The sequence below is a fragment of the Hyperolius riggenbachi genome, chromosome 3, assembly GCF_040937935.1.
Source record: "Hyperolius riggenbachi isolate aHypRig1 chromosome 3, aHypRig1.pri, whole genome shotgun sequence".
In the NCBI taxonomy this organism is placed as follows: Eukaryota; Metazoa; Chordata; class Amphibia; order Anura; family Hyperoliidae; genus Hyperolius; species Hyperolius riggenbachi.
In genome coordinates this window covers 68962176-68987110 of record NC_090648.1, presented here as the reverse complement: position 1 = coordinate 68987110, position 24935 = coordinate 68962176, and the positions used below count along the sequence as shown (strand labels likewise).

Below are 24935 nucleotides of genomic sequence, written 5' to 3'. Positions count from 1 at the left end.
CTGATGATGATCCTCTGGCTTGGCTGATGATGATCTCTTGGCTTGGCTGATGATGATCTCTTGGCTTGGCTGATGTTGTTCTCTTGGCTTGCCTGATAATCCCCTGGCTTGGCTGAAGATGATCCACCTTATAGGCTGCCACTGACCTGAACAGTGGGTAGAAACCTAGATTCTGTGTGGCTTATAGTACTATACCACTTTAGGGGGGGGGGGGAATATCTTTCTTTCTTTTATTTGCTTACAAATTACTTAAAGGAAACCTGCAATGTCCCCAATGTCACTTACCTGGGGCTCCTGCCGGCCCCTGCAGCCTCCCTTTGCCCGTGCCGTCTCTGAACGATGCTCCAATCCCGGCCCGCCATGGCTCATTTTCTTTATCGGACGTTGCTGGCAACTGCACCTGCGTGGCCCTGGGCGCCTGCGTCCTTGTTCCCCTCATCGGGATTATGCTGGGCAGGCGCAGTATGAGGTTTTCCCTCCCGTGATCCCATCGGCAAGATGCTCGTACGTTCCCGTCGGGTCCGGAGAGCGATTGAGGATGTGCACAGCCAGGGGCATGGCAGGGGACCAGAGGATCGGTCAGAGTCTGCACAGGCACAGGGAGGCTGCAGGGGGCTGGCAGAAGCCCAAGGTAAGTGAAACATGTTCTTTTGGACATTACAGGTTTCCTTTAATTAGGAGTGAATTTGATAATTTGTCCTGCAGCAAACAATGACATCAGTTACGTACAGTGAGGTGTAAATATGCATTGAAATGACATCCGGTAGTCTTTCAATGTTTCATATTCTTTTTTTTTTCGTTTAACTCATGAGGGCAAAAATGTAAATTTGAGTGTAATCCCACTAAAGGGCTTTAAAAATTTCCAGCAGCTGCCCCAGCTGTCAGTTGGCGGTTCATAGTTACATAGTTATTTTGGTTGAAAAAAAGACATAAGTCCATCGAGTTCAACCAGTATAAAGTACAACACCAGCCTACTCCCTCACATATCCCTGTTGATCCAGAGGAAGGCGAAAAAACCCTTACAAGGCATGGTCCAATTAGCCCCAAAAGGGAAAAATTCCTTCCCGACTCCAGATGGCAATCCGATAAAATCCCTGGATCAACATCATTAGGCATTACCTAGTAATTGTAGCCATGGATGTCTTTCAACGCAAGGAAAGCATCTAAGCCCCCTTTAAATGCAGGTATAGAGTTTGCCATAACGACTTCCTGTGGCAATGCATTCCACATCTTAATCACTCTTACTGTAAAGAACCCTTTCCTAAATAAATGGCTAAAACGTTTTTCCTCCATGCGCAGATCATGTCCTCTAGTCCTTTGAGAAGGCCCAGGGCCAAAAAGCTCATCCGCCAAGCTATTATATTGCCCTCTGATGTATTTATACATGTTAATTAGATCCCCTTTAAGGCGTCTTTTCTCTAGACTAAATAAACCCAGTTTATCTAACCTTTCTTGATAAGTGAGACCTTCCATCCCACGTATCAATTTTGTTGCTCGTCTCTGCACCTGCTCTAAAACTGCACTATCTTTCCTGTAATGTGGTGCCCAGAACTGAATTCCATATTCCAGATGTGGCCTTACTAGAGAGTTAAACAGGGACAATATTATGCTAGCATCTCGAGTTTTTATTTCCCTTTTAATGCATCCCAAAATTTTGTTAGCTTTAGCTGCAGCGGCTTGGCATTGAGTACGATTATTTAACTTGTTGTCGATGAGTACTCCTAAGTCCTTCTCCAAGTTTGAAGTCCCCAACTGTATCCCATTTATTTTGTATGGTGCTAGACCATTGGTACGACCAAAATGCATGACTTTACATTTGTCAACATTGAATTTCATCTGCCATGTATGTGCCCATATAGCCATCCTATCCAGATCCTGTTGCAATATGACACTATCTTCCTGAGAGTTGATGATTCTGCACAATTTTGTATCATCTGCAAAAATAGCAACATTGCTCACTACTGCATCTACTAGGTCATTAATAAATAAATTGAAGAGCACTGGACCCACTACAGACCCCTGTGGGACCCCACTGCTAACAGTCTCCCATTTTGAGTTCAGTCTTTATCTTTTCATTACAGTCCATATTAGACTTTTCTAAAGGTGGCCTTACATCAGGCGACTTGGCGGCCAATCGACCATCCAATTCGCAATGGCGAGCTATATCGGGACGAGCGCTGAACGTGATGAACCCTTCTGCGCCTTGCCGGCAGCATGTATAGGGCTGATGGAAGAGTGACGGATTTGGAAGACAGACGGGCACCAAGACACAGGGCAGATACTGTGTAAATGAACACATACATATACACTAGGGGAACTGTGGCGAGGCGGCAGACACTGCGGACTAGCCCGATTCCAGAGAGATTTCATGCTGAAATTGATTGGTTTTCAGCCTGCAGAGAATGGGCAGCTGACAGATCTCTGATCCAATCAGGATCAGAGAGAGAACTGTCTCTTGGTTGAATCTGCCCATCATCGCTAGATGTATGCTTTCACAGTGGGACATTACAGGCGCACGTTAGAGCAGCCTGTAACGCAGCCCAACTCACAGTAATGAAAAATCAATGAGCTGTTCACAGTGCCCACATTGCGTTACAGTGTAACGCTGGACGTTCAATTAAAGTGCAGCATGCTGTGCGTTATAAGTGGTTTTAGCTGTTAGACTGTTTGCACATGCTCAGTAAGGGGAGAGTCCTATTGTTCCTAGCCACATGGCTAATTAATATTCACTGCACTGTAGTGTTGTCCAGATCATGAACGATTCGGATCTTTGATCCGGATCTTTTTTGTGAGTCGAATCATCCGGATCATCACAATGAAGGATTCGGTTCACAGTGGATGTCTGGAAGAAACAGGAAGTGCAGCTTCTGTGCACAATCTTCCTGCTGCATCTCTCCCTTCCCCATTAGCACCCTCAATGTGCCCTCATTCTCCTGCACCTCTCACTCTGCTGCACCCCTGCTTCCTGCTTCCCTAGTAAAATGATTCAAAGATTCGGTTCAAAGATCCGACTCTTTTCAATGATCCGATTCGAATCATTCAAATCATTAAAAAGATCCGGACTTCCCATGATAGCACCAAGAACCTCATAACGCGGCTCAATCTGACGTCCAACTTCAACAACACCAGGTGTTGCGTTAGGGGCAAGTTATGCGACCTTGACGTCCCCTAAAACGCAACGTCTTGGTGTGAAAGAGGCCTAAAGGTGGCAACTAATGCTGGGAATACACAGGTCGTTTTTTCCGCTCGATTCTCCACTCAATCGATTTTTCCGCTCAATTCTCCACTCGATTCTCTTATCTTCCACTCATTTTTTTTTACCTTTTTCCATCCACCTCTATCTTGAATCGAGCGGCAAAACGATCAAACGGGAGATCGGACATGTCAGAAATTATCTATCTAACCATCTATCTGCCGCAAAAACGATGCGTGTATTCCCAGCATTACTGTCCAATTTCTAGTGAAAGATCATTAAAACGATCAGATAATTCTGATCGGATGTAATCAGATTGGTTATAAATAATCTCTGTTGATGGGCACAATCGATTGCGAACGACTATAAAAACAGTCATCCGATTTGATTTTCTTCGAACCAAAATTCGAACCAAAATTTGGATTTCCATGCTGGTTGTGATAGACAGGAAGCAAAGATTGGTTCGTTGATGGTGGAGTGAACGATGTATAACAATATTTCACTTCCGATCTGAATTATCTGATCACTTGAACTAATTTTCACTAGAAATTGGATAATTAGTGGCCACCTTTAAAATACCACTGTAATTGAACCATGAACAAAGATAGAGATCAAGTAGTGCAAGTTCCCTTCCTTCAGAACTTCTAAAGGCTTTAATGTTAAAGTGAACCTCCGGACTAAAAATCTATGCAGCAGCACTGAAAAGGCTTGGTGTTTCTTTAACAGTTTCACAGCATCAGAACTTTGTTTTTCTTACCAAAGCATCATTTTCAGCTACATTTTTAGCTAAGCTCCACCCATCAAAGAGCTCCACTCTGCTGTGCAGAGCATGATGGAATTTCCTATGTTGTTATTCACGTTGCCTAGCAACTGGGAGGGGTGATCAGGACACAGGACAGTTGGAACTGTGTCTCATGCTTCCTGTCACCTCCTTTCAACCAAAAAGATGGCTGCCATCAGGAAATCAAACATTTGCCTGTTCTTTTAAAACAGTGTGGGTAAGAGATTATATTGCCTATCTATTTTAATTAACATAACTAATGTAAATTAATGACAGTATGTTTGTTTAGGCTGGAGTTCATCTTTAAAGTGACCCTGAACAGTACCTAGAATAAAACGTTTCACTTACCTTGGGCCTCTTCCAGCTCACCATAGGCCATGAGGTCCCCCGGCCTCCTCCTGGCTCCTGTCTGTGTCCCTCCGGCGGCTCCCGTTGGAAGCAGGAAATTTGGGCGCATGAGGCAGGTGGACAAAAAGGGCGCCGCCATTCACTCCCATAATAAATATCGTTTAATGGGCGCCCAACAGGAAAAGAGGGCGCCGAAGGAAAATAACGTTTTACAAGCGGCGCCCGGAGACTTTTAATGTTTTATAACTGCTTCTCATGATTACACATTATTTAATGATTTATAATTTTTTAAACATTATTTTTAAACGAAAAACAGCACAATATTTTTTTAAAACGTTATTAATGCTTATCACAGGGGAGTCTTAGGTTTAGGCACCACCAGGGGGGTCTTAGGGTTAGGCACCACCAGGGGGGTCTTAGGTTTAGGCACCACCAGGGGGGTCTTAGGTTTAGGCACCACCAGGGGGTTCTTAGGTTTAGGCACCACAAGGGGGGTCTTAGGGTTAGGCACCACCAGGGGGGTCTTAAGTTTAGGCACCACCAGGGGGGTCTTAGGGTTAGGCACCACCAGGGGGGTCTTAGGTTTAGGCACCACCAGGGGGGTCTTAGGTTTAGGCACCACCAGGGGGTTCTTAGGTTTAGGCACCACAAGGGGGGTCTTAGGGTTAGGCACCACCAGGGGGGTCTTAAGTTTAGGCACCACCAGGGGGGTCTTAGGGTTAGGCACCACCAGGGGGGTCTTAGGTTTAGGCACCACCAGGGGGGTCTTAGGTTTAGGCACCACCAGGGGGGTCTTAGGTTTAGGCACCACCAGGGGGGTCTAGGGGTTAGGGGTAGGTACAGGTAGGGTTCTGTGTGAGAGTAGGGTTAGGTATAGTTTTAGTAACATTCTTATTAATCTTTAATAAAACGTTATTATACATTTCACTTTTTAACCACTTGCCGACCGCACGCTTATACCGTGCGTCGGCAAAGTGGCAGCTGCAGGACCAGCGACGCAGTACTGCGTCGCCGGCTGCAGGCTAATTAATTAGGAAGCAGCCGCTCGCGCGAGCGGCTGCTTCCTGTCAATTCACGGCGGGGGGCTCCGTGAATAGCCTGCGGGCCGCCGATGGCGGCTCGCAGGCTAAATGTAAACACAAGCGGAAATAATCCGCTTTGTTTACATTGTACGGCGCTGCTGCGCAGCTGCGCAGCAGCGCCGTAAGGCAGATCGGCGATCCCCGGCCAATCAGCGGCCGGGGATCGCCGCCATGTGACAGGGGACGTCCTGTCACTGGCTGCACAGGACGGATAGCGTCCTGTGCAGCCCGGATCACTGGGCATAACAGGTAGGAGAGGGAGGAGGGGAATTTCGCCGCGGAGGGGGGCTTTGAGGTGCCCCCCCGCAACATGCCTGCAGACCGGAGCGATCAGACCCCCCCTGCACATCATCCCCATAGGGGGGAAAAAAGGGGGGCGATCTGATCGCTCTGCGTGCACGCTGATCTGTGCTGGGGGCTGCAGAGCCCACCCAGCACAGATCCCAACAAACAGCGCTGGTCCTTAAGGGGGGGTAAAGGGTGGGTCCTCAAGTGGTTAAACAGGGAAGATTAACGTTTTTACAATTCGCGATTTCATACACATTATTTAATGATTTATAACTTTATAAAACATTATTTTTAAACGAAATATAGCACAATTTTTTTTTAAACGTTATTCATGCTTATCGTTTTAAAACCCTGCGCCCTTTTTTCCCAGCGCCCTTTTTTAACGTACGCGCTCCCGTTACTGGCGACACCCGGGCTGGGTGTCAGGCGACTCTTCCTGGATCTTCACACTCGTCGTCATCACGCCGCCCACTACGTGTCATCACAGCGGCAGCCGTGACAGGTCTGTGCATGCGCGGTTTTCTAACTCTAAATGACGCATACGCAGACCTGTCACGCCGGCCGCTGTGATGACGTGTAGCGGCCGGCATGATGACGACGAGTGTGAAGATCCAGGAAAAGTCACCCGACATCCGTCCTAGGTGTCGCCGGTAACGGGAGCCGCCGGAGGGACATGGACAGGAGCCAGGAGGACGCGGGGGGACCTCGCGGCCTACGGTGGGCTGGAGGAGGCCCAAGGTAAGTGAAATTTTTTCTTCCAGGTATTGCTCAGGGTCTTTCAAAATACAGTCCACTTGGAGTTCTGAGATATTTCAATTTCTGCCATTTACACAGAACTTGAGACACCAGACGTTACATTGTAAATTTGATGCACTGTGTATGTAGGATTGTAATTACTCTCCTGCTTTTCATACAGCCCTGACACTTTCTCCACATCACCATACTGAGTGCATCAAGCCCCTCTTGACACTAATTATCCCTCCATTCTTTTTTCCTCTTTATCTTCCTTTTCTTTGGCTGTCACCTCAGATGATGATGACCTTGTCTCTGTCTGTTCAGAACAATGATGTCTCACAGCACAGAGTATGGAGCCCCTCCCTGTGCCACAAAGTGCAGCGGGATAAAGAAATGTCATATGCAAATGACAGGGCCGGTAGAAGTCATGTGCTAATGATTAAAATAAACCTGAAGTCACAATAACAAAACAAAACAAATAAACCTAACAAAAAACGTGAGATACTTACCTCAGTAGGGGGAAGCCTCTAGTCTAGATGACCTAGAGAGGCTTCCCTGGTCTTCCAAAGACCCTCTGTTCCTGGCTGTGCTGGGACACATTTTATTGCTCGAGGCTGCACCCCCCCCTGTGTATGAGCACCGCCGTAGGCACGCAGTATTCCCAGCCTGACGGTGCGGGAGGGGGGCAGATGAGACCCAGAAACTTGTTCCCTGCTGCAGGACATGCTCCAACCCCCCCCACCACCACCACCACCACCATCACCACCACTCTCTGCCCCGCACTCCATGAAATTGGCGGCTTGCGATGCGATTGTCCCCAATTCTTGAAGGGAAGGGAGGAGAGGTACTGCCTGCTTAAATGCCCACTGGCAGCGGGCCTTTCCCAGGGCAGCTCTGTCTCTCCCTGGCCTCTACTCCTGCGCCCCCCTCCCGCTCTGAGACACACAGAGCAGCTCTTGCAGCATTGTGACCCCAGCGGGCACGCAGGCCACAGGGGCGGCGGGGATTGTGGCTACCTGATCCACCCAGCCCCCCAGATCAGGTAGCATTGCTTTTTATTTACTAATTATCCCCGCCTCGGGTTTACTTTAAGTTTCTGTACATATCGGGTCATGTGACCTTCATTTCCAGGTGAGACCATGTCCTGGAGCTGCGTGACCTGCGTGACCAGGACAATCCTGAGGAGATTATCGCTTTATATAGCACTAACAACTTCTGCAGTGCTTTTACACTATAGTGTATGCAGTCATATCGCTAACTGTTCCTCAGATGAGCTCACAATCTAATCCCTGTTCCCTACCATAGTCAGTCCTTGTCTTATGTTCCTATTGTAGTCTGAAGCCCACCCATTATGTGATTTTTCTGACAACTGGCGATTTTTTTGAGTGCCAGGTGATCGTTTCTGCGTTTTAGCATTGTGGATACAGACATGTGATCACGCAAAGGACGTTTAGCGACACACAGCGACAATGAACGACACAGCGGATCCGATCTTTAAGATCCCCGATGACTCTGCGCAAAGTACAGCGATCCCTTGACTTCCTGTTCGCACCAGTTGTGTACCGTCGTGTGAACTCGCATGTACAGACTGTCCAGGAGATGGTTCGTGGAATACTCGTCGTGAGGGAGGCGTCGCTGGATCCAGCTTCCTCCATCAGGTGGCGAGCATTTAGCTTAAGGCCAATTTTTGGGGGGACCAATTAACCTATATGTATTTTTGGGGAATTGGGAGGGGGGGCACTGGCGTGCCCAGGAGGAACACAGGGAGAACGTCCAAACTCCATACATATAGTGTCCTGGTCCAGGCGAGAGCACTGTCCAATGTGCCACCATGCCATATAATGTATAAACTTGCATATAAGCCTAATTTTTCAGCACTAAAAATGTGCTGAAAAGTTACCCCCTCAACTTATATGTGAGTCAGTGGAGCAGAACGGATGGTGGAGCAGATTTTGTTACTGGCAGAAGAGCGTAAGGATTGTGCACTAGTGATCCTGCTCTTACCAGCTGGCTCCAAGCTGTGTCCGTGTCCCCCATCCGCCGCAGCATGGTGTGCAAAGTGCGCTGCTCAACACTACCTGTGTCCCTTGTCTTATGGAGTGAAGAGTGCAAGCAACATGTCAGCGGTGCAAAGGCCCCGTCCAGCCCTGAGTGGCGTCTTAAGACACAGGTGTATCATGCTTGGTACACATCTGGCTATGGGGAGGGGAGTGACTTGTACTGGGGACACATCTGGCTACTGTGGAGGGGGCTATGCTGGGGAGTGGGCATATACGCGAGTCAATCAATTTTTCCTGGTTTCTGAGGGAAAAGTGGGTACCTCGGCTTATACACGGGTCAGCTTATATGCGAGAATATATGGTACATGTGGTACACCTTAGATTGCTTCACAAATGCTAAGTTTTATAAAGTGATAAAATGATAAAGCATTTATACAGCAAATATGTCAGTAAAACAAATTCAATATTTTATATACATTTAGGTTTTACTACTGATAACTGTTTTTGTGTCAAGGCGATACTTAAAGTGAAGCCAGGGTAAAAGGGTGATATGGAGGCTGCCATATTTAAAAAAATAATGTAAAAATAAGTTGTAATCCTGTTGATCTTCTGGCATCACTACCCAGTCACAATCCTGAAACAAGCATGTGACTAATCCAGACACATGCTCGAGTCAGAGGTCCTGATTTGAATGCGTGTTCAGGGTCTATGGCTAAACATTCTAGAGATACAGGATCGGGGGGCAGCCAGGCAACTTGCATTGTTTAAAAGGAAATAAATATCCTTTAAGATAATCTGCACTAATTGGTGACAGGGCCGGTTTAAGGGGCCCTGTGGCCCTGGGGCAAACTAGAGTTGGGGCCCCCCAGCGCAAAGCTTCTCTCCCCCCCCCGCCATTAACCCTCTGCTCACCGGGGCCCTGCAAGTATAATAGCCATAATTAATTGCCTATTAGACCCGGCGGGTGAGCGGACCGGCAGCGGCTGCACTCTGAGACACGCTGTCTCCCTCCCACTCTATAACCCGGCGTGTGTTTACACATGACGCGCCGGGTCATAGAGTGGGAGGGAGACAGCGTGTCTCAGAGTGCAACTGCTGCCCGTTCGCTCACCCACCGGGACTAATAGGTAATTATGGCTGCTATTATACTTGCAGGGCCCCAGGGAGCAGGCAGAATGTAGCAGGGTTGGCGCTGCGGTGGCCTCAGCAGAGGTTGAGGCCCCCGGGCAGTTGCCCCTTTGCCTCTATAGTAGCGCCGGCCCTGATTGGTAAGCTAGGCTTTAAAAAAGGGGTACATTATAAAATAATTTTGAGAAACAATTAATAAATGTATTTACTTAGATCTATACATCAGGGATAAGAAGAGATAACCAAGGAAGAAATAGAGTCAGGGCTGGGTCCCAACATGGGGACTGTTAATTGAAGATACAGACAGCTGAGAAATATACTGTAGATGATACAAGAGACCTGGCATGGCTTTCTAGGGCTCCACTTCTAGGCTGTGTGTCAGGTAGCTGAGAAAAATCTGAACAAGAACCAAATGGTGCAAGAAAGGGTTAAGATTGAACAGGGACCCAGGCAAAAATAAACAAGGGAACATTTACATTTTAATATTGTTCAGATGTACAGTTGTTGTGACCTGCATTGTCCTTGAGGGCCCCTAAGGAGTTCAGGGCCCTCGAGAACTGCCCAGTCTACTCTTATGGAAACATCAGCCATGGTTAAAGTGTACCCGAGGTGATGTGTCGCATCATGATGACATCATGATATAAACATGTGTATGTACAGTACAAAACATTAATAACCAGCCTGTTTCATTTTGCTGCCTGAAAGAGTTAATTTTTAGGCATGGAAGTGGCGGCTTCTCCCTTGTTGGTACCTTGCCAGAATATAGTAAACATCACTGATAAGCAAATTATAGCCATAAAAGTTTTCCTGTAAGAATACAACTTCTGAAAGCAGAGGGAGATAGAAAAAGGTCAATAGGTCATGAATTTTCAATTAGGGACACTTAATAGGCGGCCACTGAGCAGAAACAACAAAACATTCAATCTACTTTGTAAATGTTTAAATATAAACTAAAACCATTGGATACCTAAAACAAGTCATTTTTAGGATAGGAGGATAAATACATTTGTTTATCTCATCCGTTTATTTTTACCCCGGGTTCACTTTTAGTGCATGACACAAACAGGAGGGAGAGTCAGGAATACTCACCAGTTCCCCTTGCCATCTCTTGGGTCATCCAGTAACACTCGTATAATGTACAGGAGACAGCTCAACAGCTTCAGGGAGAAATTGAACAGCCGAACCCTTAAACCTGAAAAACACAAGTCAGGATGTTAGTAACACCTCTATACAACTGTCTAAAGCTTTATACACACGCTGGATGAAACTCAGCTGAGGTGGCCAACAACAACAGTCTCTGCCGAGAATCTAGCTTGAGTACATTGGCCACCGATGCCCCCAAGATTACCCAGCCGATCAACTCAGCTGAGCACTGACCTACAGCATTGTTCTCTCTACTTGCCCTGCCTGCCACCTGACCCACCTTGTGCGCCACTGAATCTCTTGCACATTTTTGGAGCCTGTCTTATTGCCTTGAGAAAGGGGCCTGAGTGATCTTGAAACATTTATGAAGAAAGACAAAAGCGTGCACCTTCCGTCCAGGGATTTAATCTCATGTGCAGACAGTATTACAACCATTAGTACGTTTCAGTACATTAGCGTGCAGAATCCAACATGTGAGGTGGACATTGATGTGAAGCTTACGTGTCCATCCGGATGGCTGGTCTGTGGGAAGGAGGTGGGTGGGAGGCACAGAGGTGGCGAGCGACGGCCGTTTCGCGTCTCCTGACACTTGGTCACGCTACGTGCCACTTGAAACATTGGCAGTGTCTTCATGAAGAAGTAAACCTTTATAATATGTTCTGTATACTTAGTTGTCAAGCAAAACACTCTCAAAGTAGGTAGTATACAGAAACCCCTGCACTAGTCATTTTCTATAGCACACACCTTCAGAGCTGCAGGCTTAGATCTGATCTTCTTAAACACGTCTGTCTCTGCCCAGCCCCAGGGCTGTTTTTATGTATAGACAAGCCAGGCAGATGCCTGGGGTGACAGCTCCAGCAGAGCTATTCTTAGCACAATTATTGTACTTTGAAACATTTCCATACACACAACTGCTAGTTCCCTTAAAGCAGATCCGAGATGAAAAACTAAATATAACAAGTAACTTGTCTATATATCTTTTCTAAAGTTTAGATAGTTTACACAGCAAATCTAGCTGCAAACAGCTCCAATAGAATATAATTATTTCTTCCTGTGATACAATGACAGCAGCCATGTTGTTTGTAAACATTAGACACAGGCAAGCTTATCTGCATCTTCAGCATTCAGCCTGTGAAAAAAACCTAATCCCCCCTTCTCCTCCCCTCTGCCTCTGAAATCTCTGGCTAATAATACCTGCCCCTCCTCCTGCCCAGACTGAGCTCCCATGAGCCCTTGCTACTGTCTGAAAATGCCAAGGCTCTCATTAAGTTACATTAGTTCTGTTCATTAAAATGGATAGGTAATATAATCTCTTACCCACCCTGTTTTAAAAGAACAGGCAAATGTTTGTGATTTCATGGGGTAGCCATCTTTTTGGTTGAAAGTAGGTGACAGGGAGCATGAGACACAGTTCCAACTGTCCTGGATCCTGATTACCCCTCCTAGCTGCACGCGCTAGGCTTCAAATCTCAAAATTAAAAAAAAAATTGCGCCAAAACAGCAGAAGGAGAACAACAACATCAGAAATCCCATCATGCTTTGCACAGCATCAGGGGAAAAATGCCCAGGCAGATTTCTTCTGTGCAGCTAAAAATGAGGCTTGGGTAAGAAAAACAAAGTTTATGTATAGCCTGGGTCTTTACAGGTTGGAATATTTTTGAGGAATTCCAGAAGAGTTGCAACAACCACTAAAGACTGAATACAAAACAATAACAATGTAATCAGCATATTAATAACACCTGCCATTAATTTTTCAGGCCTCACTTTGTAAGGTAATTATTACTCATTTAAAGTGAATCTCCAGACTTACAATCTACTCAGCAGCACTGAAAAGGCTTGGTGTTTTTTTTAACAGTTTTACAGCATCAGAACTTTATTTTTCTTACCAAAGCATCATTTTTAGCTGCATTTTTAGCTAAGCTCTACCCATCAAAGAAAACTGCCCGGGCTTTTTTCCCCTGATGCTGTGCAAAGCATGATGGGATTTCCTATGTTGGTATTCACGTTGCCTAGCAACTCGGAGGGGTGATCAGCACACAGGACAGTTGGAACTGTGTCTCATGCTCCCTGTCACCTCATTTCAACCAAAAAGATGGCTGCCCTCAGGAAATCACAAACATTTGCCTATTCTTTTAAAACAGGGTGGGTAAGAGATTATATTACCTATCTCTTTTAATTAACATAACTAATGTAACTTTATGTCAGTATGTTTGTTTAGGCTGAAGTTCCTCTTTAAGTCAGGCTATATTCATTTAGTCATAGACCCTGAACAAGCATGCAGCAAATCAGGTGTTTCTGAGTTTCTGAATGAAGTCTGACTGCATTGGCCACATACTTGTTTCAGGTGTGTGATTCAGACACTACCGATGCCACAAAGATCAGCAGGATGCCAGGCAACTGGTATTATTTAAAGGGAAACAAATATGGATGCCTCCACATCCCTCTCCCTTCAATTGTCCTTTTAATAGCAAGTCAGCAGCAATGTGATGGCTGGCATCATTTCCTCCTCCACCTTCTCCCACTGAAGTTCTATGGCTGGAGCATATCAGCAGTTTGTGATAAATCACCACATTGTTCCCCCATAATGCAGCGGGCTGGCAGTGCTTTACTCATGTGAGGATGTGCTGGAGGAGACAAATGGGTTGTGAACCTGGAAAAGGTCCCAGGGCCAGATATACACTGTAGTACAGTCAGCAGCTTTTTGTCAAAGTTGTAATAGTGGTCAGCATGTGAGGAGGGGAGGGGAGGAGGGAAAGGGGAAGAAGAATTAGGAAGCAGCTTAGCTGAGCCGAGATTCAGGTTTCAGTTTTAATATAATTCTGTATGCACAAAAATGAAATCTGGAGATTCTTTTTGATAAAACATTTTAACTTAAGGGGAACTTGAACCGAGTCAAAATATTTTAAATAAACACATGATGTACCTGTAAATGAATATTACATACTTACCTCACCATCAGTTCCTCTCAGAAGCTCACCATTTTCTTCTCACAACGATCTCTTTCAGTTCTGACAAAATGTTGTCAAAACTGAAATATATCAGTTGCTGTCAGTTATATATCAGTTGCTGTCAGTTATAGCTGAGAGGACAACTGATGATCAATGTCCATGTTTCCCTATGGCTCTAGTGGTCGATATTAAAGTTTAACAGTGTGCTGACCAGGAAGCTGTTGTGGGGTAATGGCCATTTTTAAAATGGAGGACGGAGAATTCCATTGATCACGGTGGAAAAAAAGGATGCAGATGAGGAGAAAGAGATTGATGAGTAGACTTTACGGAAGATAAGTATGACGTGTATAAGTTTGTTTTGACTTTCAATTTTCAGTTCAGGTTTTCTTTAAAGTGTCCCTAGTTCAATGAAAGCAAAAGGATGTATACTTACCTGGGGTTTCCTCCAGCCCCTTATAGTCCATATGCTCCCTCCCCTTCCTCTCAGTCTCCTCCATCGTGCCGCTGTCAGCCTGGTAAAGTCCTCGACTGCGGCAGTTAAGGACTACTGTGATAGTCCAGTCCCGGCAGCGCACCCCCGATCATGCTCCCATTACTGGGAGTGGTCTGCGCATACATAGTTCATTAAGACTGTAACTGTACTTGCACAGAACACTGCCAGCCACGATTGAGGAGTGTGTGTGGCCAGTGCAGTGGCCCACAACCTGGCTGGATCATGGACTCCACAGCAGTAGAATGGAGGTGACAGAGCAGAAATGGAAGGAGCAGACAGACTACAGAAGGCTGAAGGAAGCCCCGGGTAAGTATAAACCATTGTGCTATCATTGTCTCAGGTTTACTTTAAAGGACAACTATCAATAAAGATGTTTATTTAAACTGGGATGGGAATAGCTCGTGTAGGCGTTCCCAAGTACTGCTGTAAATCTTCCCTTGCTTATCTCTTCCTTTCATGTTATAAAAGTCCTTTTGAAAAACTCTCTTTCCTTTAAAGTGTACCCAAGCCGAAGCTCAGGTACACAAAACCAGATATGCACCTAAAGAGAGGGAATCCTCAGGATCCTGGCCTCTCTATTCTGCTGTCCCCTGTCGCTGATCGCACAACCCCCGCCCCCTCCCCCCCCCCAGGAAGAGTACCGACAATGCACTGTCACTAATCAGATCAGGGCCGCGCAGCTCCTCTTCCATGTACATGACCGTGCAATAGTCAACTGAGCTTGCCTGTGCATGCGCAGTAAGCTCCGTGCTACTGCGCATGAGCGGGCTGGCTCCCGAGGCTACAGCGCGGCCCTTAATGCGGAAGGGAAGCTGCGTGGAGGGGGGCCGCGCTCTGCAACGGGGGAAGAGAGGGGAGCCTCAGTAAGATCTCTTTAGGGTAAGAACTTCTTTTCATACCCGAGCTTCATCTTCACGTTAATGATAGTGTCTTGGGGCAGTGAGTCATGGGGGAGAGAGCCCTCTCCCTACATCTTTTAACCCTCTGTGTACTTTAAACTAGTGAGACCAGCTAAAACTATAACCTGCAGCTGCTGGTTTTCTTTCTCTGAATGAGCTCTCCAGATAAGATGCTGGGCTCCCAGGGATGGATAAGGTGTGTGAGAAGTGTCTGAGGAGAATGCATTGAGACAAGTGTGCAGCGCCAAGCAGAAGAAATGTATCTGCTATCTGCAGCATGAGTAAACATTCTCTGCTAATTGTGAGTGACACCTGATACCAAAGGCAGGATTTTCACACTAAGGGCTCGTTTACAGTTCAGCGGGAATAGCGCGATTCCCGCTCACCGCAAACCACTAGCCCATGTAATCCTATGGCAGTGTTTTCACTGCATCGATCATGGCGTTTCTCGGTTAGCGTTAACCACAAACGCGTTACATGCAGCGTTTTGCCGGCGATTCTGGAGCGATAACGATAAGCATGTATAGAACCGCTAATTGCGATCGCTCCCAAAACGCTACTTCATCCAGTGATTTTTTTCACGCTTAACGTGGAAAAATCACTCCTGCAAAATGCTAGTGGTAATCGCTACCGTTTTGCGATTTTAGGTGTGAACGGGGCCAAAAGGGTTTTTTTACTGTCAAAGGAAAATACTCTGTAGACTTCTGAGGGATACAGAGACCAGCACTGGCTTTGTTGTCACATTTCACATAAAACACAGTCTCCCTTCTACTAATGGATGGTTCCAATGCAGCTAAAACTTACACAAAGTAAAGTAGAGCTTTGGCTCTGATTTTTACATGAAAAGTAGGAGAATACTTACACAGCTATTAAATAATACTAAGAAATTATTTGTACATTGTAATTTTGTAATGCTTAGTTATTGATAATTGACTTTTTTTCCTATGCAGCTCTCACAGTGGGTATTATTAATCTGACCACTCAGAACCTCTTAGGATACATACACACTGTATCCCACACACCTTACAGCATAGCCAATAGCAGAGTGTCAACGCTGCAGTAAGTGGATGACGCCACTCATATGACAAATCCATTAAGTACAGGCTGGAACCTTCTTGTTTTAAATGTTAAACCTTTCAATGTGATGAGTAAGAAGTGCAAACGTTTCGTGACCACACAGATTCTCTTTATCAAGGTTAAGTGGTTTTGACAAAATCTGTTAGGCTGTCAACACAAAGTTCCAATATGGGAAGAAGGACTCGCTCTACAGCAATGCATCTAGTCCAGGTGGCAGCAGCATTGCCACTTCTTATTCATCACAATTAAAGGTTTAACATTTTGTACTTAATAGATTTTAATAGATTAAACATTTACAGTAGGTCAGCTCTAAAAATAAATGAATATAATGAAAATGTTAATTAAAAAAAAAAACTGATTAGGAAAAAGGCTGTTGTTGAGGAGATGGAGCAAGATGGAGGCAAGGGGGGCTGTGGGCAGGAGCAGCACGGGGATGAGGCACCCTAGCTTTGTATTCCAATGAGCAGCACAAAGCCGGCAGCTGTGGTGGGGAGGAAGGTCATTAGATCCGATCCAGTATCTAATAATGGGGCACTGGTGGTAAGTAATCAGTACCAGGTATGGTTGGTTTGCCACATCTATGTCCAGCATTATGCCAAATGTATGCCCTGCATTATGGGCAAGTTTTGGACTAGTACATCTACTGCTAAAGGGATCCAATCACCTACATATGAAAATATATAAAATAAACCTCTCCACAAGGGAGGTTCCTAATGCAGTGTGTCATTGCACTGATCTGCATCACTTACCTCCTGGGGGCTGCTCTTCTGGGCCCTCTGCCTCTAGTGTCCCCCTCTATGTAACCTCTGTACCCCTGTGCCTTCAGTGCCCCCTGCTGTCCCCCACTGTGTCACCTCTTTCCCCCGATGCCCTCAGTGTACAAAAACAAAATGCCACGGTTTAGAAAACATTTTTTCTTTGAATTTTTTGAAAAATCTATTTTCTCAAAAACTACAATGTTTTTTTTTTGAAAAATCATTTTTTGACTTGTTCCCACAGAATAAAATTTCACATTTTCGGGCCAATGGAATTGGAGAATATTTCTTAAAGGGAACCTGAAGTGAGTAAAATGATTTAAAATAAACACATGACGTAGCTGCAAATGAATATTATATACTAACCTCACTGTCAGTTCCTCTCAGAAGCTCACCATTTTCTTCTTACAGTGATCCCTTCCAGTTCTGACAATATTTTGTCAGAACTGAAATACACCAGCTATATATCAGCAACTGTCAGTTACAACTGAATGTGCAAGGTAATGTCCATGTTTCCTTATGGCTCAAGTGGGTGATATTACAGTTTAACAGTGTGCTGACCAGGAAGCTGTTGTGGGGTAATATAGCCATTTTTAAAATGGAGGATGGAGAATTCCATTGATCACGGTGGGCAAATAAGATGCAGGAGAGGATAAAGAGATTGAGGAGTAGACTACATAGGAGGTAAGTATGACCTGTGTATAGTTATTCTGACTTTTTATTTTCAGTTGAGGTTCTCTTTAAGTTGGGTGTTCATAAGTCAGCGACTACTTACATAAAACTGGCTTCAGCTTCATAACGTGACAGAGAAAGTGCGGCTTTTCGGATTATGATTCCTGAAGAACTGGTTCAGGTTCATTTTAAATACATCTTTAAAAAATCCCATTATAAAACCTCACCTGTTGCAGCGGATCAGAGATTTGGGTTTAGTGGAGCTTTGAGAATAAATGTATTAAATATTCATCTGAACTGGGACTTTGATATTCAGCAGAAGAGCATTGTACCTTGTTAGTGATCAGTAAAAGCAAATATGGCATTACCCTTACTCCAGCGGCTTTGATTTACTATTCAGAATTAAAAATTAAGTACTTACTTGATCTCTGATTTTTTATAAAAAACAGTTTCAGGCGTTCCTTGAAGGAGTTTTCATTCACATAAAATTCTACCTGGACCCTGAAAAATAAGATAAAACATAAACATCCATTACAGTCTTCCACCATTGCAGGAAGAAAGCTTACAAAAATACAAGTTTTAACGTGATTCATATCATTAAAGAGGCCCTGTAGTGACATATAGTAGAATTATTCAGGACACCCACTTTTATGGTAATTGTCCTGGTATCGGCATTTGAATTACTTCCCTGTATATTGGTATGTTGCCCCTCCCTCCCAGTGATGCTTAGCCTAAGCTGTTTAGCTATGTGAATTTCTCCTCCCAGAGTATTTTAGAGACCAGGCATTGTTTTCACTGGCTTTGGAATTCTCAGAAACTAACATTTTGCAGAGCTGCAAATGGACTAAAGATGTCGTCGCCTGTGATAAATTTCAGAATGTAAATTGAGGTACAGTAAGATGGGCAAACACTACGTTTTTGTATAAATGAATAATGTAAAAAATATACATTTATTACTTTATTTTCACCATAGTTCTTCTTTAAAATCAAATTTCAAAGGACAAAATGCTTTTCTTTAGAACCATGACAATAGTACTCTGCAACACAGACTGCCCACAAATCCCAATCTTTGCTGCACAAAGCAGGAGTCATTTTTATTCATTTTATATACCTGGACTAATCAAGCAGTTGAAAGAGTCTACAACACCCCTATTGAGCATTTTCTGATAGGAACTGCTGGGTATGGATTGTCTTTGCATGTATACACACATAAAAACAAGGAAAGCAAGCTGAAATTCTGTTTCTGAAAATGCGTGCATGAAAAAAGGACGCCAGGAAAAAAGGGCCTGGCTGGATAACGAAGTGGCGCCAGTGGATAACGAAATCCTAATAACGATACAAATCGATAATAAAATTGGTTAACGATAAATACGGTTTTAAAACAGACTGGAGATGATAATGAAGATATATTAACGTTAAAAATGGTAACGTAATTCAACAATACAGCTTAACCTAACCCTACTCTCACACAGAACCCTCCCCTGGTGGTGCCTAAAACTAACCACCCCCTGGTGGTGCATAACCCTAACCACTCCCCCCCCCCCCCATGGTGCCTAACCCCCCTGGTGGTGCCTAATCCTAACCACCCCCCTGGTGGTGCCTATCCCTAACCATCCCCCACACCCCCCATGTTGCCTAACCCTAAACACCCCCTGGGTGGTGCCTAACCTTAACCACTCCCCCTGCATTAACTCTTTTATACATAGTAATTATAATATCTTTGATAACATAAAATCTGTACATACAAACAAAATAATATGACAAAAACTGTAATGTGGCATGCTTCTAAAATGATAACCTACTTCAAAGACTTTAATGTTCTAAAGTTGTTAACGATATGTATCGGGCGCCCTTTTTTGCTGTTTTTTTGGCAAATTAACGATAATTGCATTAGAGTCTATGGCGGCGCCCTTTTTATCCACTAGCCGTCGGCGCCCTTTTTTCCTGCTTCCCTGAAAAACCTTCCGATGGGCTAAAATGAGGGATTTTCGAATCAACTAATGTTGAATTTCACTTTAAAGAACTCCATGAGGTATGTTTCAATGTAAAGTTGACAGGTGATGCGTTTACAGTTTCTGTTATAAGTAACTAACAGTGGTGTAGAGTGTGTTCACCAAGGGGTAGGTCCACATTTGAATCTATAAAAATGTACAGACCTCCATACAAAGTCTACGTCGCAGCCCTCATTCAAGGTGAGGGGCTATCAGAGGTGCCCATACTGTGAAACAAAAATAGAATTGTTTGGTTACAATGATGTTTCCTTCATTTGGTGTCAAAAAGGGGAAGCCGTCAACCCAAAGAACACCATCCCCACTGTCAAACATGGTGGTGGGAACCTAATGCTTTGTGGTTGTTTTTCAATGGACCAGGGAACCTAATCAGAGTAAACGGCACCATGAAAAAAGAGTAATACATGAGGATTCTCAACGACAACATCAGGTAGTCTGCAGAGAAACGTGGCTTTAGCCACCTATGGACATTTCAGCATGACAATGACCCAAAACACACAGCAAAAGTGGTGAAGCAATGGTTAGCAGACAACAACATTAACGTTTTGGAGTGGCCCAAGCCAGAGTCCTGACTTGAATCCAGTTGAGAATCTGTGGAGGGAGCTAAAGATCAGATTGATGGCAAGAAGACCCTCCAACCTAAATGATTTGGAGCTCATTGCTAAAGATGAATGGGCTTTGCTGTACAAGCAAAACTTATTGTGAAATGTTGACTTGATATACAAGCAACATCTTGATATGCAAGCAAAAAACGTATACATGCATCACATCATCACAACTGCGATGATAGTACGTCTCAGGGGCGTAGCAATAGGGGGTGCAGCGGTAGCGACCGCATCGGGGCCCTTGGGCCAGAGGGGCCCCGAATGGCCCTCTCTCAACTACAGTATTAGCTCTATATTGGTCCTGTGCTCATAATAATCATTTATATATATACTTTGAATAGTGGTAATCATTAACAAACTATTCCCCATCACCTTCTTGCACCTCTGACATTGTACCGTGTTTCCCTGAAAAGAAGACAGTGTCTTATATTAATTTTTGCTCCAAAAAATGTGCTAGGGCTTATTTTCAGGGGATGTCTTATTTTGGGAGAAACACACTAAAGAAGAACACATGGCTATTGGGAAAACTTAAACAGCAGTATTTGTGCACAATATGTGAGTTTTATACATATTTTATAACCTCTGAATCTCACTTCACATTTGCTGATAAAGGACAAATGATAGAGTACAATGGCAAAGTCACTCTACTGTTTGCTGAAGTTCAGAATTCTACTCCCAGATTCTTATCTAACTCAGATCTATAGTAAAGAGAGGACAGGCACATGAGATTCCTGCCACTCAGGGCCGGGCCGAGGCATAGGCTGGAGAGGCTCCAGCCTCAGGGCGCAGTGTAGGAGGGGGCGCAGAAATCATTCAGCTCTCATTCCTAATTGTGTTTGAAGCAGAAAGAAATAAGAAAAGGGGATACGTGGCAGTGACTGCAAGCCAGATAACTAGATATTAAGGTGTTGGGGAGGTTGGGGGCCCTGAGGCCCTCTTAGTGTAATAGCAATCAGTGTGTGATGGCTCGGGTGGGAGGGATGGGGGGGGGCGCACTTTGGTGTCTCAGCCTTGGGTGCTGGAGGACCTTGTCCCGGCTCTGCTGCCACTGCTGTATTGTCTGAGGCACAGGCTGAGCAGAAGAGAGAGAGAGGACAGCTAGCATATGCAGCTAAAGAAAGTCACATCTTTCTCAATACTAACTCTGCTGAGCCTATGGTAGCAAAGTGGTGCTGGCAGAAGCTCCCTCTCCATACAGTTTCCTTCTTCCTTCCACACAGCAGCTCTTTCTCACCCCCTCCCACTGTCCCAGAGCAAATAAGAGATGACAGTAGCCAGCACATCTCGCTCACCAGGGGGGCTTGCAGAGGGGAGAGAGTGACAGCAACACTGGTGGATGGGAAGGGACAGAGACAGCCAAGGCTGACATTGTCCAGAGATGAGTCCATCCACACACTGCTTCCCTGGCTGCCTCTTCCTATTGCACAGCTGTGTCCCCTCCTCTCTGCCACCAGGGCTTATTTTCAGGGTAGGGCTTACATTTCCAGCCTGAGCTAGGTTTTACTTTCGGGGGAGGTTTTACTTTCAGGGAAACACGGTAGTTGCCATTGGCAGCTTTTAGTGCGCCGTATCAATTGCTATGTATAGAGTGCTTGGGGGGGCCCCATTGTAAAACTTGCATCGGGGCCCACAGCTCCTTAGCTACGCCACTGGTACGTCTCCCTTTGGTGCTGCAGGATTGTACTTAATTGTACTTCATCTGAGTGTAGAGACTGCGCAAAGTCACATTTCCATGAAATCTTTAAAAGTAGGCAATAGCAACTGTCATTGGATGAGTTAAAGCCACACACAAAAAAAGGTTGGGGCGAGCCAACAGATGGCAATGATTCTGTTAGCTATAGTGACATTTGTATTTTATACTATTTTTCTATAACTGTTTTTGGATTCTGGAATGAATCAGCTGGGCTTCCATTAATTTTTATGGGGGAATTTGCTTTGATATAAGAGTGCTTTGGATTACAAGCATGTTCCCGGAACAAATTATGCTCACAAACCCCGGTGCCACTGTACTTAAAGAAAACCTGTAACGAGGAAAAGTTCCCCTGGGGGGGTACTCACCTCGGGTGGAGGAAGCTATCGAGACTTCCCCTGTCCTCCTGTGTCCCACGGCGGTGGCAAAAAAGCTCCCAGAACGACAGGGATGTAAATACTTACGTTCACGGCTCCAGCGCAGCTCTCCGCATGGAGTTAAGCGGAAATAGCCGATCGCTGTCGGGCCGCTCTACTGCGCAGGCACAAGTCTCACCTGCGTAGTAGAGCGGACCTGACAGAGATCGGTTATTTCCACCTATCTCCATCACTTTGCTGAGAGCCGCAACAGCGCCCCCGCTGGAGCCAGGGAAGGTAAGGCTTGGTAAGGCTTGTCGAGCCAGGATTGCGGGACACTTCGGGGGAGCCAGCGCTGGACTGCCTGCAGCTACAGGGGAGGGGGAGGCCTCACTGGGACCCTGAGGCTTACCCCTCCCGAGGTAAGTACCCCCAGGGGAACTTTTTTTGTTACAGAGTCCCTTTAAATTACTCCCTATAACTAACAATACTGCACCATTGGGCTCCCAGTCTCTCTTTGCTAACCACCTAAGTGTTCCTGGAATCCACCATGTGAAACACATGAAACCTTCCTATTCACTTTTAAGAACTCCATTAGACATATTTGCATTTAACGTTGACAGGTGAGGATAGTTTCAGTTCAATTTAGCTTTCTCCAATCGCCAGCACCTGCTGCCTGTGTTTTAGGTATATCCTGTTATAAGTAACTGACAGTGGTGTAGAGTGTGTTCACCAAGCGGTAGGTCCACCATTTGAATCTATAAAAATGTACAGACCCCCATACAAAGAGCGGAGAGAGCGGGTTAGTGAGCATCTCTGTACGAGATTTGAGATGTATGAAGGGGAGGTATGGTGGTTTATTTCCTCACCAGAAAGAAAATTCAGAGAAAGAAAGAGTAAGCGTTTTCTATAGATACATGTTTAACAATATAAAAAGCAGAATGGGGTAAGGGTCATAAAATGCTGCATAACCCTTAGTAGACACCGTGTCAAGTATAAGTCAGGTTTGCTTTAACCATTCGCTTCCGCATGCTCTTAAAAGAGGAACTGTAACCAATGACTAAACTTTCCAATCAGTAGCTCATACCCCTTTTCCCACAAGATATCTTTACCTTTTCTTAAACAGATCATCAGGGGGGTCTGTATGGCTGTTTTTGTGGTAAAACCCCTCCCACAGTGTGATGTCAGGGCCTATATCTTGACAGATTCCTGTCTGTGAACCTTGTTGCATTGTGGGAAATAACATTTTCCAACTGCCAAGCAACCATTATCTCTGTTCATAATGTATATCTATAAAATAAACTTTTAGCCTATTGCAATGTTAGTGGGCGTGGTTAGAGATACTGTTTATGGGGCAGAGTGGTGTTTACATGCAGATGTACACCCAGTATAACAATTTAGAACTCTTTACTATAGAAAAAAACATGCAGAGATAGATCATACACCACTATCAGGAAATGCAGCTTAATTAGAAACAAGAGGAACACAGATTGAATACAAGAAATTACAATAAGATAGTGATCATCACCCCATTTTACAGACGGTGACATCTTGTGGTTGCTTTACTATACTGCAGTTTGGCTAATAATGTTTTTACTACCAACAAATGGCAGTTGGTACTGTCTGTTCTTTTTCATGTCTGCCAGTAGTAAAGATGATTACATGCAGGCTGATTGTGTATTAAACAATAGGAACAAGTTACATGGCGAATATCAATCATTTCTTGATCTATTTTCTAACTTCTCACTTTGCAATGTATTGATTTATTTTTCCCCCTTTTCGCTAAAGTTCCTCTTTAAATTTAGATGACCTAGTAAAGGGTTCCTCAGATCCCAGTTGCTGATCACTCTGTGGATGCTGATGCTGCGGGTTGCAATCATCAAAGGTCCGCACTGCCGTCTGTCTGTGGATTCCCTGTGACTCCAGGGGTGGTCTCTGCACGCCAAACCCATTGGTGCAACAACGCTGGTTCTGATTGATGCTGCGGGTTGCAGCAGCTGGGCCTTGGCGATTGCTCTGTGCATGGGAGTGTGCAGCACCTCAGAGTGACATCAGTAAATGATTGAATAGGAAATGTGCTACAAGAACATTCATTTACTGGGCAGCAATGGGAATGTGATGAGTAATTGCCAAATTAGGACATGATCAAAAATTCAATTACACTGCATCTTTGACTTCACCTTTTTTTAGCTTTCCTCATAACTGCATGAGACCCAATGTTCACCCCTAGGAGGCCATATGGTCACCCTCAGGGCTGCCAGGGAAGTCCACTTTCCTCCTGGCTTTCTGCAGAATGCTTAACTTGTAGGAAATACGATCCATACTCAACTTATCACTGCTAGTTCTGCCCTTCAGCAGAGGCGTGTCTAGCCACTTAATGACATGCTGACTTATAAAAACGTCCTGCTAGAGCCTCTTAATGGCTCAAGGACATTTTTATAAGTTAGACAGTGCTGCTGCCGCTGTGCGCGTGCACGTGTGCGCTCCCGCGCGTGCATTCCCATGCACGTGCTCGTGAAATTAGAGGAAAAAAAACCCAAAGAAAACATACATCTTTATTTCCAAATGGTATATTGTCACCATACTTTATACTAGGGACATAATTAAAATCTTGTGATAACCAGGGCAAATAGGCAGGTAAAATGTTTGGGTTGTATGTACAGTAGCAGTGTTTATATTAAAACCATAGGGGGTGAAATTGGAGAAAGTGTATTTTTTTATTTTTTCCTTGTA

The 24935-nt window shown here is 44.9% G+C and overlaps 1 protein-coding gene across 6 annotated transcripts in view; it reads right to left on the bottom strand.

The window, feature by feature from the left end:
* Positions 1-24935, bottom strand: part of LOC137562723 (potassium channel subfamily T member 2-like) — a 413123-nt gene that overhangs the window by 226141 nt on the left and 162047 nt on the right. For all 6 annotated transcript variants that reach the window (XM_068274345.1, XM_068274348.1, XM_068274349.1 and 3 more), the window contains 2 exons: positions 17964-18043; positions 10645-10747 (listed from right to left, as the gene is read on the bottom strand). In XM_068274345.1, the coding sequence (XP_068130446.1) occupies positions 10645-10747; positions 17964-18043 (183 nt within the window). The remainder of the gene's footprint in view (positions 1-10644; positions 10748-17963; positions 18044-24935) is intronic.